Source organism: Aristolochia californica, unplaced genomic scaffold, assembly GCF_029961685.1.
Source record: "Aristolochia californica isolate CCGP_79_NKW_82.1479 unplaced genomic scaffold, dmAriCali1.0.hap1 SCAF_6, whole genome shotgun sequence".
Classification (NCBI taxonomy): Eukaryota; Viridiplantae; Streptophyta; class Magnoliopsida; order Piperales; family Aristolochiaceae; genus Aristolochia; species Aristolochia californica.
In genome coordinates this window covers 44942891-44958285 of record NW_027182257.1, presented here as the reverse complement: position 1 = coordinate 44958285, position 15395 = coordinate 44942891, and the positions used below count along the sequence as shown (strand labels likewise).

Genomic DNA, 15395 nt, shown 5'->3' with positions numbered 1-15395 from the left:
TTAACCTGGTCACTTGATAGTTGGCCTGCCCTTTTTAGCTGTTTTGATAAGGTGAGGAAAATTACAGTAGGGAAGAGAGAACAAGGCCAGGAAGAAAGATGCCTAATTTCTCCTTTTAATTTGGAACTGTTGATTGTCGATTGAGTAAGAGTTAATTAATAAAAAAATTATTGACTAATCAATATTTTTAACCACTACTGTCTAATGTTTAATTTAATTATTGATTAATGATTATATATAAGTTCATTTAATTGAGGATTATCCGTTTTAATTCTTCTATTAATAAAACTGCAGAGCAGGATAATAACGTAATTTCGTACCCTTTTAACTGCCTCGTAAGTGCGCTGCTCCACCCTTTGTTCCCCCTTCCGGCTTAGGCCGTCGCACAAGATCCGCTTTTCTCGCGAATAAATTCCACAGCTTGAGTTCGGCTTCGCACGATCTTCTTCAAACGCATTCCGATCTCTCAGAATTTTGGTTCCGGCTCCCTGGTTCTCCGGGTAGCGAGGTCCTTCTTGAGGCATCCTGATTTCGAGATGTATAATGGTATGATGGATCCGGAGATGATTAAATTGGCTCAAGAGCAGATGAGTAGGATTTCTCCTAGTGAACTGTCGAGGATCCAACAGGTGATTTCCCTTTTTTCGTATTTTTTTTTCATTTTGATTTTGGAATCATATTTATTCGCCGAATTTTTGTAATTTAGAATTGGAAAAGAGGAAGAGAATGGAATTTGGCACAACTTATTTTGGAGCTTAATTTTGCAGATATTACTGGTCATCATTATTTGGTTTTTCTATGCTTAAAGTTGCTGCTTGTCAACTTTAACTGAAAAAGGGTCGAAATTTTATTTTATGGATTTATCTGTTGACTAGTTTCTGTTAATTATTTTTCTTTGTTCTGCTGCTTTATCTGAAGACAGGTTCCATTCTGTTTTGATAATATTTTTTTATTCTCTTCTGATTATATAGCCATGAAATATAAATAACTTTGCTTGTGCATGCTAACAGATGATGTCTAATCCTGAGATTATGAAATTAGCCACTGAAAGCATGAAAAATATGAGAACAGAAGACTTGAAAGTTGCTGCGGAGCAGCTGAAAAATACACGTCCGGAGGAGATGGCTGACATCAGTGAGCAGATGGCTAATGCTTCGCCCGAAGAAATTGCATCCATGCGAGCCCGCGCTGATGCTCATATTACATATGAATTAAATGGAGCTGAGATGCTGAAGAAACAGGTTAGCTTCTTTGTTCTCTTTGAACCTAATGTCTTCAGTGTTTGAGCCTGGAACAGTCATTTCTTTGATGAATGTATGGATGTGGTTTTACGCAACTTGTGCTGTCTATGACGATACCGCCCGTGTGCATCAAATACAAAATCTGGAGGACCTCAATCAAGTTCTATCTTAGTTCACTGTTATAATGCATAGGATACATTTTAAGCTGGTCACTCTATTGCTCTCAGGCATCTTCAAATGACATAATTAATAGAAGTTAATTTTTTTTGAATGGTAATAGAAATTAAAATATCTTCTACAGCAATTCAAAGAAGCTTTTTACTTATCATTTTTATGGACAGGTTATCATTTTTAATCATGCAGCTGCAATTGGTGTGACTTATCACATTATTATCTAATATATGTTTTCTGTGATTACCGTTTTCTGTCCTTTGAAATTCTATACTAATTTTCTCTCTCTTTCTGGCAGGGGAATAGCCTTCACAGCCAAGGGAAGTTCTCTGACGCTGCATGGAAATATTTGCTTGTATGCTCTCTCTCTCTCTCTCTCTCTCTCTCTCTCTCTCTCATCATAATGTTATTTTCTTTTTGTTTCTCTCTTGTAGGCGAAGAACAACCTGAAAAACATACCTGTCTCGAAGGGCAGAATGCTTCAGCTGGCATGTTCTCTTAATTTGATGTCATGTTACTTGAAAGCAAGGCAGTATGATGAATGTATAAAGGAGGGCTCAGAGGTGCACAAAATTATTTTGTTCAGTTTTTCCATCTAGCTGATTATTCACAAGCTGATTCTAGTTTCTTGTCAAGCAAATTCCTAGGCCTAGAAGCTATTACAGTTTAAAGGACATCCCAATTCTGACATTACTGTGGTATGTGGGGATTTTGGTAGGCTCCTGTTTCACGCCCTTCAACATCACTCTGAAGGTTGTGATGAAAATTGAAGTATGTGGACATCCTTATTGGGTCATTCAAAAAAGTATTAAATAATAGTTAGGGTTTTTTTTATTTAAAAAAAAAAAAAACTACGGTTCTTTTCGTTTTGTGTTCGGAGATATGACAGGTGACAGAAACTATGGAAGACTTTTTAAACATTGAAGTAATAGGGGAGACATGAAAAAATGTCTGGAAAGATATTTCTGGTGATGGTTATGATGATGTGGATAGTTCAGGGGAAGGGCTTCTTTTGCACTTTGGTTTAGTGTGAAGAGCTTCAATGTTATGATCACTTGCATAACTTGATGTATATTGGGTCCAAACTTTTGATCTTCAAAGTGAAACTTTTAATCTAGAGGAAGGAGGCTAATGAGTATTTTCAGTTTGTGAAGCACTGCTGACTGCTGAAAGAGAAATTGAAATCTAAATGCCGTTCAAAAAGTGAGATGATTGTGAGGGTCTGGAATATTGGCTATACTATTGTTTACTAAATCTACCGCTCTATATACCTTCCAATCTTTTCTATAAACATTTAGTTCCATGAAAACTTCTTTTTATGCCATTCTTAATTATGTCTATCTAACACCTAATTGCTTCACTGAATGCTGATAAAAAATTTATCTTGTTTTCTCAGGTTTTGTCATATGATGCAAACAATGTCAAGGCTCTGTACCGCAGAGGTCAAGCATACAGAGAGATAGGAAATTTGGAAGTAAGGGTCCACACTCTTGTTTGTTTCCATTTTTTCGTTCATTAAATTGCTGTATGTCTTGATCTTCTTCTGCAATAATTTTTTTCTTCTATGATGCTTGCCAGGCTGCAGTATTTGACTTGACGAAGGCACATGAAGTTTCACCTGATGATGAAACGATTGCAGATGTCTTAAGGTCTGAACTTATTTTATCTGTGATTGCTGTTCACTGTCTTGGGAAATAAAAAAGGGGAAAACCTTGATACTGTTTGTTGTGGGATTTAGTGATAGGTTTTATTTTTTAACTGTCTTTCTTTTGAACGTATCCTCATGAAGAAAAGGGTATTTTTTTCTGCAGAGATGTAAATGAAAGGTTTGCAAAAGAAGGTGGATGTCAGCGTGTATCACAAAGTATGATTATCAAATATGGAAATCCACAGATTTTTCTCAAAGCTTTTTGAGGGGTTTTCTGATATAATCTAAATTTACAGGATTGGTTATTGAAGAAATAACGGAAGAAGAGGTGCAAACCACATCACCTGAATATGGAAGTGACCCTTCTCCTGCAGATTGTTCTGTAAGACAGCCTACTGAATCTGAAGAGGGTCTGCAGAGGCAGGATCAGTCTGAAAGTACTGGTCCTGCTACTACTACTTATTTCAACTCTCAAGGATCAACTATAAATTCAGAAACTATCAGGTTTGTTGGTTCCTCCTAGATTCTGATTTTACCATAATTAACTCTTTTTGCAAGCTCTCCTCATTCTTCACCACTGTCACCCCTGATACTTTCATCTCCCCTGATTATTCAACTGATACAACAGCTTAATTATTCTTAAAATGTGAGACATTTACCTTAAAAAAGAAAATGTTATGGCATAGAATCAGTGTGGTTGAAGATTGCAAGGATTGTGTGCTTCACAGTCGTCATCAGTGTCACCCCTTTTCTCAAACTACATTAGCATCAATTTTATGAATCGACCTCCTCAACTCCAATCTTTCTTTAACTCTTTTGCTATCTTTTCTCATTCTTTGCCACTCCCATCCATGTTATTTTCCACTCCCTTATATTTTTTTTTTTCATTTAAAAATCTCTGTGGCTATCCTGTTTGCTTACAAGATGACTGTCTTTTTCTCTCTGTGAAGCCATCTGTACATTGGTTTCGCTATTTGATGCAATAGGTTTATGCTGCAGGTCATTTAAAAGTTTTGTTTCAAATGCCAATCCTTATAATGAAGCCTCAAGTGTGCCAGGAGGAGTGTCGCCTGAAATGGTGAAGTCAGCCTCTGAGATGATAAGCAAGATGCCCCCAGAGGAGCTCCAGAAAATGCTTGAAATGGCTTCTTCTACGAATGGAAGAGGACCAGATGGTTTGCAGTCGTCTGCAGTGCCACCAGAGATGGTTAAGACTGCATCTGAAATGATTGGCAAGATGTCACCAGAAGAGCTGAATAGAATGTTCGAAGTTGCTTTGACTTTTAATGGGAGAAGCCCTTTTCAAACAGCTGATCCAGTAATTAACAGCACAAGATCGGGACGGGGTGAAAGTAGTGCAAGTAATGCAAACTCAAACTCAAGAATAGCAGCCAGTACGACATCTGACCTCCCAACATCAACAGCTGACCTGCAGGAAAAAATGAGAAATCAAATGAAAGATCCAGCAATGAGACAAGTCCGTTGGGTGATACCACCTTATTTATTTACCTTTTACAGTTCAATATTAAACATTTCCCTGACATGTGAGTAACTGTGCAGATGTTTTCATCCATGTTCAAGGATATGAGCCCAGACATGATGGCGAACATGAGTGAGCAATTTGGCATTAAGCTGTCACGGGAGGAGGCTGCAAAAGCTCAACAAGCAATGTCTTCCCTCTCCCTAGAAAACTTGGATAAAATGGTACTTGCCAAACATTTTGACACTTATTTGAAAGCATTTCTCGTTGTCTCTGCAAACTCATGTCGCCATCTCTTCTAACTTTTGAATCTGCATCATCCTCCTTTTGTTACTCATTCTGTTTATTTGAAGGATACTGTAGTTTTCACATTATTTGGGGTCACCCATATGATGAGTATAGAAGCATATGACAACTGCTCACCATTTCAATCCAAATTCTGCTTCCTATCTTTCATATGCTGCTCCCCATTTCAATCTGACTTCTGCTTTGTATCCATCGTATTCTGATTCAAAGAGGTGATCTTTCCAACCCTGCAGATGCGTTGGGTTGAAAGAACACAGAGAGTGGCTGAGGGGGCAAAGAAGACCAAGAACTGGCTCCTGGGAAGACCTGGGATGATTCTTGCTATCTGCATGCTTATATTAGCAATCATCCTTCACCGATTAGGTTACATCGGCAATTAAATCCTCCCAACCCCCAATTTGGTACATAATGTACTCTTCCAATTTCGAAATAGGTAAACTCTGACCCTAGGAAGATGTAGTTTTTGTATTTTTTGAGTCCTTCAGATCACTGGGGAGGGGATCTCAAGCCTGACAAAAAATTGACGAATGGCAGCGGTGAAGCAGGATCACCAGTTTATTTTTTGTTTAATTTTTTCGCATGACAGTAGATGTGAATTAGCAGCAGAGCTATATTTTTTATTAACATAGGCACTGCTCTATTCTTTGCATCTTTTCCTGCACAGCTCGATTCCTGTTTTCTCGCGATAACCAGTCAAATCAAGCGTCTCCGTGATGAAGCAAATACTCGATTGGGTAAACTTGGATTTGGCTAAGGGTAGGTCAAATGGGGGATCAAAGTTGCCTTGGGCTCACTAAGTCTTAATTGGACTTATGTTTTTTAGGTGCCTATGTCAAATTTTTCAGAAAGTATCAAATTTAAAAAAAAAAAAAAAAAAAACTTTTTATATTAACATAAACACACCCTCAAAATTCAAACTCATTGGCTTCATCGTCTATCTCTAAAATACCATCCTCTTAAGTAAAATACAATTGCTAAATTTTCATGAAGTATTCAAAATGCTTTTGTATAATCAGAATCACATTCCAAGTATTAGTAAGCAATTAACTGATCAACTTATACCATCTTATTTTTCAAATTCTTAATGTCTTCGATTTAGCAAAAACAAATTGCATAAAAGACAATTTTTTTACTCGGAAGAAGAAAAGTTGAATGAACAGACTGAAATGACTGAAATCTGAACCAAGTTTTCATGAAGAAATACCCATTTCCATCTCCAAAATGACCGAAATACCATCAACTTCGTCTGGTAGTCCCCATATTGATTATGGGCAATTATAATTCTGAATTGAACGCTTTGTTTTTAAACTAATCGAGAAAAGAGGCGTTTGAGCTTCTGGTGCATCACTGTATTGTTCTCTGGACGGAGGGTTGGAGAGAAAAAAATGGATGGAGAGAAAGCTTCCATCCGATGCGGTTTCTGGATCGCCTCCAATCCCTCCGATGCCATTATCGAATGCATGGTACAACAAGTTTGAAACCCTTTTTCTTCTTATTCTGAATACAGAATTTTAAGAGGGTGCTCTTCTATTTTGCACTTTCGTGTTTATTCTACTTCGTTTATGCCATTTTAGCTGCCTAGGTCTCTCCGCATTAGATTTCTGCCGACGCAATTGTAGTGAATTACTTGGATTTTGTTGTTTCTACTGTGTATTTGGGTTGGGAATCTCTGATCTGGTTCAGTGAATGCGTTTCTTTTGATAATTTTATCTTTCATTTTTATGATTTGGGTTGACTGGCCTACTACCGTGTCGATATTTTCAGAGTCCTTTTTTGAGTCATCTGTGTCCTAATTGCATTTGAGTTTTGTGAATATGTATCGACTTCCTTCCTCTTATTCCGCTTCTTTTTCTTTTTTTTTCTTTTTTCCATTTCTTTTTGGCCTTTGCGGCTGTGGAATAAATATGTGTAATTTGATTATCTTAACTTGGATAAGTAGTTAGAAGAAATTAGAAATGGTCGAAACTGTATTATTTGGGTTTCGTGTCGAATCAGTAAGGGAAGCTTGAAATCATTTTTTCTAATTCCGTATTTATTTATTTTTGGATTTTGTATTTTGCTGGTCAGACAGGTACCCTTCGTTGAGTAGCTAGTAGCTACTATTCCTTTGTTCGGCATTAACAGGCCTTCGTATTTGGCTCACTTTTTACTGTCTGAATCTTTTGATCATTTGTTGTTGTTTTGAGGCTTCTCGGTTGTCAATAGCAACATACTAGATTCATTTGATCTTTCTTACAACATTCCTGATTAGGATCATTTATATTTGATTTGTTGGTTTGAGTCCGTTCGACTGAATGGCTATCAGCATTGGAGAATGTCTAACCTGTGTGCCTATTCTATGACCATTCATCGTGTTATAATCTTCTTGATTATCCTGCTGGTATCCTATACTTGGTGAGCTTCAATAAGGCAGGGGCTTTAACTAGTGTTGTTTGTTTATTTTGGAGGAGGGGTATTTAAGCAATGTTCATTATAACATGCCTGAAAGCTGGAAGGCTATACTTATATTGAAACTATTTTTTTTTTTTTTTTTTGAAAATCTTCTTCAGCAATTTTTGTTCTTCTTTTTGTGCTTCTTTTGTTGATAAGACTATTATAGTCTGAATTTATGCTGGTGTTGTATGGTTTGTTCGCCCTTGTTGATAATTGTTTTCATTTCTTCTTCCTGTTAAACTTTTTTCCTGGTTTGGTTAGTTTTGATATTCTGGTTTGAATCTATTTTCCTTGCTGTAGTTTCTCTTTTCACCTGATTTAATATATTGGTAGTTGGTTGATACTAATTATGGGTTAAAGATTCTGTTCGTGACAACTGAAAAATATAAACATGTATTGCATTCTTTCTTGTTTAATATATTCTTTTGACTATTGAGTATTGTTTGGTTAAAATTGCTATTGTTATTTGCAGGATTTTTCCCAGAGGAATTCAAGATTTCCAATGCAGAAGTTCACATCCTTGTGTGAGTAGAAACCACTGATCTACCAGTACTTTATGCACTAATGGGATTGATAAAGATCAGGTGCCAGACAGCGGCAGATGATAAATTCAAGCTAAAACAAAATGGTTCTCATGTTGATCTTGATGAGTTTGAGGAAGAAGAGAATGTCTATGATGATGATTCAGACTCTGTCGAACTTTCAGACAAAGGGTGTGAGTTCTGTGTGGTTGGAGACCAAGTCTGCAGTATTCCATATGAACTCTATAGTCTACTGGACCTCAAGGAGATTTTATCGGTAGAGACTTGGAATTCATGCTTGACAGAGGAGGAAAGGTTCTCTCTTTCAGCCTACTTACCTGATATGGACCAGCAGACGTATCAGCTTACCATGAAGGAGCTGTTTACAGGCAAAAGTTTGTTTTTTGGGAGTCCCTTGATGGAAATGTTTGAGAGATTGAAAGGTGGGTTTTACCCTCCACCAGTGACACAATTTCGAGAAGGCCTTAATTTTCTCCAGAGTAGAGCATTTTGCCATTCCATAAAATCGTATCACGAGAACATGGGTAAGACATTCTCAAACATGAGGAGGGTTTGGAGCCAATGTCAACCAAATATTAGCGTCAAGGAGAGGATCCAAATCTGGAATGCATGGAAGAAACGGAAGCACCTTGTAGGATTTGATCTTAATTCATTTCCTCTTGATCAACCTCCTGAACATAAATTTAGAGATAGACCCTTTAGTTCAGGAAATGTAGATCTCCCTGTCACTGAACATGTGACCAAGAGGGTGAATCTTTCTCCTATTTCAAGTGGAATTGCTTTGGCATCTTTTAAGAACACTGCAAAAGGAGTTCTTAAGATAAAACCAGTTGCAACTAGTTCGTCACAGCCTGGCTTGGTTTGCAGGCCACCGGCAAAGGGAGTTCTGAAAATAGTACCAAGAGGACCTCTTACCCATCTGGCCCCAAAGACCTCAGCAGCACAGCCAAATTATAGATTGGAAAGTGATGATAATAACTACCATGGCACAAAGCTGTTTCCTAGTCAAATTGTCAGATATAGAAAGGCTCACAGAAGTCAAGATGTACTGAGTACTCTGATAGATCAAGAACAAAGAGAATATAGGAATATCACCTCATGTTTTGATAGGAATGGTGCCTCAGTTTCTGATGAAAATTTGCTGAGATACGTGAGGAAGGGAAAGCGACCCAAACCTGGGCCTACAACAGAGATCGGAGAACGTGACATCTTGATGCGGTCTTCTCAGAGTACAGGGAAATATGCAGAGGAAAATGTTGGGACTAGAGGTGGCATCGGTGAGGAGAATCGTTGTCAGAATGTAGGCCTGAAAAGCATAGAAAACTACAATAACCCTGGGGAATGGAAGAGAACCACAATCTCGACGTATCCAGGGACTTCAGATTCTGGTTTAAGGATGTCATCTGGTGGTGTTGAAGTCCAGGACCCAACAACTGCAAAATCTTTCAATCAAGTGAAGGAGCGCAATAGAGATCATAATAGGGCAGCACCCAAAAAGCCTCCAAATGATGGATCAGCCATGTCACGAGGGCGGCGAGATGGTACTGCCCCAATAACATACAAGCGTAGGAAAGAACTCACAAAGGTCAACCCTTTAGGAGACTTAGTCACGCAGCCAAATGTGGGGACTGATTTTGAATCCAGAAATAATCTGGAGGCAAATGATCCCCATCCTGTTGAGAACCTGAAGGCTGTAAAGATAAAACTTAAGAATTGGAGAGACCCTAAATACACAGGAAACGTCTCTTGACTGTCCCTGTTTGATAAAAAAAATTCTGTATAATCAGAGATTTGGATGTCTCAGCTGTTCAAAGTGATCTCATTGACAAAAAAAAAAAAAAAAAAAGAAGAACTTTGACGGTTATTTTTGGGCTTAAACTAAAGTATCCATGAGGCAGGGAAACATCAATCAGTTAGAAGCAGCCCTGTCTAATGAACCCAATTGGGATAACTCAATGTAGTTCAAGTATCCAGATCTAATTCAATGATACAGCAGAGGACAATGAAGATAATCTGATATGTATATTTTCTTCTTTCCTTTCTTTTGAGATAACCTGTAATCCTCTTGTTTTATAACCTGTGCATTTGATGTATATGTTGATCAATATAATTTCTTTCGTTGTTCAGTTATCCCATCTGTGTATCAATAGAACCAACCAGATAAATAAATCAATGAGCAGCTGAAAATGTTGCCATGGATTCCAAAGTTCAATTACAATCACCTTTTTTCATCAAATTCCTTTTTATGAAGTATGTCTACCTTCATCTGTTAATTTGCTTAGTTCCTCATTTTCAAGGCTACATGATTTTCAGTAACTTTCCATCTACTACCCACTAAATGTTGATTGAAAAAATAATCATGAACAAAGTTGACCCTTTTTTTTCTACTTCCCCACAAGCAAAGAATATCTAAATGCTTCATCAGCACGATTTTTCTAATCTAATGTGAAATCTGAACAGACCCAAGAGAAATCTTCATCTTTTTCCTCACCCTCCACCACTCAAATCGGCTTTCTTCCACCACCAATTATTCCCTTTGATTAATCTCTCTCTTTACTGCTTTAGATTAGCACTAAAAACTCTCTCCATTTTACTTAAAGACAAAAACATCCTAAGCTTTTATCTACTTATATTCGATAGAAAAGGCCGGTGACGTCAGGTCCGACGTGACACCGGATCGGATCGCCAGCTCAGCCGATTTAAATGAAAAAACGACTTAAAATTAAATGTTCACGAATTCCCGTTCCGGCGAATTTCTCTCTCCTCCACGAAACCCCTCCCTCCTCCGCACTCCTCCCTGTCTTATTACCAAATTTTCCGTTTCCGTTACTCGCCTCTCGTATGAGACAACTATTTTAAGTGAGACTCCTAAAAGAGTCCCCCTCACCCCCTGTTTCGATTTGGCTGAGTCGATTCAACTTCAAGAGAGGGTCGGGCAGCTCAGCTCGGGGCTCTGACTAGCTCCCTCCTATTCCGGACGAGTCTCCCCTACATCCACCAACCCGGAGAGTCAATCTCAAACCTTGTAAAATGGGTTCTACCTAAGGTCGTAGCGAGTTCCAATCCGTCTCGGTGGACAAAATTTGAGACCCCGAGTCGGTTCCTGTATAACCATGCAAACGAGTTTCTACGTGTTCATCAAGTCTTCTCACCTTAAAGAAGTCTCCCGGTATATCACATAGGCCACTAATCGCTTTCGTCGCCGTTTTTAATTGAAGTCGTCTGCGCTGCGCAGAAGCCAGAAAAATCGACTTCCAGAAGATCTCGCTGTCCATATAAACCGACGCTGCTTCACACGTCTTCCTTCCGCGTCTCCTCTCAGTTTAGTTAACTCCGCCCCCCCCTTTCCGGCGAAGGGTCCGTTTGAACGGCGGCTGTTCCGGCAGTTTAAAACTATATGCCAATGTGCCCGGACGTCGTACGTCTTGAACACCTCTCGGAAATCTCCCCTTCTCCGCCCCCGTTCATTCCCTGTTGAAGCTCGGAAGTTCTGAAGTTTGAACCTCTCCCCGGAAAATTCTTACACCGGTTTCCCTTCTTGCAAGAATCTGGAAAAGGACGAGAGGGTGGCCGTATCGTTGAGTATCTTCTTCAGGAGGATAGTTTTGGTATTTCTTTAGAAAAGATTGCAACTTGAAATTCGAATCGTCGTTTTTGAAATTGGGACGTTTCGGTTTTCGAGTTCTTATCCTCTGATTCGTGGGTGCGCGAAACGGAATCGAATTGACCCCTTGGTGCTCCTTTCGGTTGCAGTTGTCGCTGAAAACCATCATTCTGTTCAGATTTCTTTTCCTGTTTCCTGGTCTTGAATCTTCTATTCGTTCGATTGATTTCTTATTTCTGGCTCCTGATCTCGAAACTTGAGTTCGTCCCCTCCAGAGTTATTAATTTGTACTGTTGTGGAGTGTTTTTAGTGTTGGTTTTTCTCTTCCTCGGTTCCTGGTAGGGGATCGGTCGAATCTAATTAGCGAAGATATCTCGCTCGGAGGATAAACGTTCGCACCGTTTTCTCTCCTGGAAGCAGGGGAGGAGCAATGACGGTAGCAGCCGGAAGTTGAGGGGACCGGAGAGCGATGAGTCAACGGAGATGACGCGGCAGATCGTGGTACGGCAGATGCCGGAGTCGATTAGCAGACAGCAGCTTCTGTCCCGGGGAACTCCTTCGAAGAGCTCTCGCATCGCGGAGGTGGCCGGCGGGACTGCAGCGGAGTGTGCCGCAGTGTGCTGCTGCTGCCCCTGCGGCATCGTGAACCTCCTCGTGGTCGCGGTGGTGAAGCTGCCGGCGGGGCTGTGCAGGCGCGCCATCAAGAAAAACCGGCTGAGAAAGCGCGCGAAGAAACACGGCATGCTCCCGCTAAAACGACCCGTCGAGATGGAACTCCAGATACACGCCATGGACGCAATGGGCCTCTGGCCACCGGAGAAATCTCCGTCCGCCGTCGTCTCCGAAATGGAGAAGGAGATGTGGGCGAAATTCTACAGCACCGGCTTCTGGAGAAGCTCTTCTCGGAGAGAAGACGAAGATTGAAAAATCATTTGCAGTAAAAATCAAAATAAAGGGAAAAAAATAAAAAAATAGTGCGCCTCCTCAAGTCTCAATCTGGATATTTAGACAGTCGTGATATTATCTGAATCAGGTGGTCCACACCCCACCTCTTCTATCTGTAATTCAAACCAAATATTAATGTGATACAGGAGAAAACTATATAAAAATGACATCTCTGAAAGTTTAGACTTTGACTTCTTGTAATCTAATGTTTCGTTCAACTTCGGGAAGCAGAAGAAGAAGAAAGAAGGAGGTAAGAACAAAGAAAGTATCAGTTATTGTTTTTTGTTTTGCTTCTTCGACTCACTGTAATAATAAACTCTCCCATTCTGGTGCAGCCCCCCCTGGAATCGAATGTTCCGGTTGAATCGGAGTTGTTGTTCAATACTTCAATAATCCAAATCCACGGATGCATATCTTCAGGTGGTCAGTCAATGTCACTGTGTTGTTGAGCAATTTCTGTATTGGTCGGGCGGTTCCACTTGATACCCAGAAGCCAAATTCCCCTGTTTTCTGCCACCATTTAAGAATTGAGCCTGCTTGTATATCCTCGCTTGAGATTCCCATAAAGAAAACGATTGAAAATATATAATATGTTTGTGTTTTGACTGTTTTCCCAATCTCTGCTCTGTGAAAGTGCGAACTACTGTCGTGCATTCAGCATCTGTATTTGTTTAGAAATTGGAAACGACACAGACGATGAATATATATTTTGCTTGCCTCTGGTAAAGTAAACGAATGGTCATGGAGGTTTCAGCTTTCCGTGCTTTGAAGGACTTGCAGTGAAAGTGGACTCCAGAAGCATGCGGCATGCCATTGTACAGGCAAAAATCCATGCTTTGCACCAGGGGGACACAGAGTATTGAACAAAGATGCCAAGTTTCTGTCAAATGGGTGAAAGCCTCCCGTCAGCCGGAGAACAACTTTCTTCATTGTTCCATACCTGCAATCTTTCACGGATTGAGGAAACTTGTTTTAAACGATACTGTTTTAGTGAATGATCAAGTGTTACCACTTTCAAGTTTTTCATTTTTTTTTTTTGTTTATTGGGATTCGCAGAAACAGTGGACAAATATCGGATGATTTGTCAAGGATTTGTCGACTGGTCTTCGACCTGCATGCATGAACCTTGGCTGTTCACTGGGTTGTATTCAACTTGCTGCCTTTTACGTTTACAAGTAGGCCCAATTGAGCTTGTCGATTTGACTCGTGGCCTGCGGGAGTTAGACAGGATTTGAGGCGGATAATTCAGTTCGAAGAGGTCAAAGCTTGATCATATCGAACTCACATAAGAATCAATCGGACTTAGAGGTTTGGTTAAAATGGAAATTTGACTCAACTCAATTTCCCCACCTCAAATTCGACCAATGAGTTTGACTCATATGGTGTATTTTCAAAATAACATATAAATTTAATAATTTTTATTATATTTTGTTAGAGTTCAATTTGATGGTATGTATAGAATATTACAACAAATTTTTATTATTTTCTATCTCCACTTCATGAATTTGATGCTAAACTCATCCTTGCTAGGGTTTTCACAACTATGGGTTTTAGATTAGGTTCACGGAGTAGGGATAGGTTTTCAAAAACTCAACCCATGTCCCCGACTAAACTTGATATCACATGGTAATCCAAATCAAGTGTTATATATTTCTATTGGGGCGCTTTTTGTTGATTTTTAGGGACAACACATAAACACAAGAGATATCAAGGGAATGAGAGAAATAGATGAATTCTAGCACTTGAAAAGGGGAGAAAATAAAGAAGAAGAGAGAGAGAGGTGTATGAATGAATTTGAGGCAAGAGGAAGAGGCTTGCAGGTGATATTTCATGCCTTGAGGTTGTATTTAAACCCCCTCTTTCTCAATGTATCTTCTTCGCTCCTTCATATTCCATTTTCTCTCTTTCATCCCATGGTTTTCAACCTCTTGGCCCCTCTATCAGTCATTGTCTTTATTGTTCTTCTTTACTTATTATGTTCCCTCATTGTCAACCTCTCCTATCTCTTTCTTTGCATCTCTTCTTCTTTGGTTGATCATTTTTTTTCTCCCACCCCTCTCAATCCCTTTCATCTCTCTCTAACCCTCTCCATTATCTTTCTTTTCTTTTTTTTAGGATTTTCATTGTTTTGTTTCTATCATTTTCATTATGTGATTCAAATATTATTTGAATTCGAAAATTATCGAACAAAACCGGATTCATAATTATAACTTCAAATAGTATTTCAAATATTCAGATATTTACTAATATATCAGATTTAGAATTTCAATATCTAGATTGAATCGGATTTGTTTACAACCATAGGTCTCTAAGCTAAGCCCTTAAGTAACAACAATTGGTGGATCCCGTTCTAATTAAATGTGCAATGGAGTCTTCATCTTTTCAATTTGATGGTATGTATAGAACATTACAACAAATTTTTATAGATTTCATGTAATTTCAAATTTAATATTTTCTCTCTTCTTCATGAATTTGATGCTAAACTCATCTTGGCTAGGGTTTTCACAACTACAGGTTTTAGATTAGGTTCACGAAGTAGGGATAGGTTTCCAAAAACTCAACCCATGTCCACGACTAAACTTGATATCACATGGTAATCCAAATCAAGTGTTATATATTTCAATCGGGGCGTTTTTTGTTGATTTTTAGGGACAACACATAAACACAAGAGATATTAAGGGAATGAGAGAAAGAGATGAACTCTAGCACTTGAAAAGGGGAGAAAATAAAGAAGAAGAGAGAGCGAGAGAGAGAGAGAGAGAGAGAGGTGTATAAACGAATTTGAGGCAAGAGGAAGGGGCTTGCATGTGATATTTCATGCCTTGAGGTTGTATTTAAATCCCCTCTTTCTCTATGTTTTTTCTTCGCTCTTTCATATTCCATTTTCTCTCTTTCATCCCATGGTTTTCAACCTCTTGGCCCCTCTATCTGTCGTTGTCTTTATCGTTCTTCTTTTCTTATTATGTTCCCTCATTGTCAACCTCTCCCGTCTCTTTCTTTGCATCTCTTCTTCTTTGGTTGATCA

General features: G+C 39.1%; 3 protein-coding genes across 3 annotated transcripts; all 3 read left to right on the top strand.

Moving 5' to 3' along the window:
• Window positions 1-389: 389 nt before the first annotated feature.
• On the top strand, window positions 390-5484 carry LOC137934632 (outer envelope protein 61-like). Its single transcript, XM_068779081.1, has 11 exons — window positions 390-629; window positions 1011-1241; window positions 1711-1767; window positions 1847-1975; window positions 2809-2886; window positions 2991-3061; window positions 3224-3276; window positions 3357-3564; window positions 4060-4537; window positions 4621-4764; window positions 5080-5484. The coding sequence occupies exons 1-11, from the start codon at window positions 537-539 to the stop codon at window positions 5224-5226; spliced, it is 1689 nt and encodes a 562-aa protein (XP_068635182.1). The 5' UTR covers window positions 390-536; the 3' UTR covers window positions 5227-5484.
• Window positions 5485-6206: 722 nt separating this feature from the next.
• Window positions 6207-9858, top strand: LOC137934836 (uncharacterized). The gene is made up of 2 exons (XM_068779376.1): window positions 6207-6309; window positions 7752-9858. Exon 2 carries the CDS (start codon window positions 7844-7846, stop codon window positions 9569-9571), a length of 1728 nt encoding a protein of 575 aa, XP_068635477.1. The 5' UTR covers window positions 6207-6309; window positions 7752-7843; the 3' UTR covers window positions 9572-9858.
• Window positions 9859-11086: 1228 nt separating this feature from the next.
• Window positions 11087-13004, top strand: LOC137934902 (uncharacterized). Its single transcript, XM_068779486.1, has 2 exons — window positions 11087-12620; window positions 12706-13004. Exon 1 carries the CDS (start codon window positions 11909-11911, stop codon window positions 12347-12349), a length of 441 nt encoding a protein of 146 aa, XP_068635587.1. The 5' UTR covers window positions 11087-11908; the 3' UTR covers window positions 12350-12620; window positions 12706-13004.
• Window positions 13005-15395: the final 2391 nt, after the last annotated feature.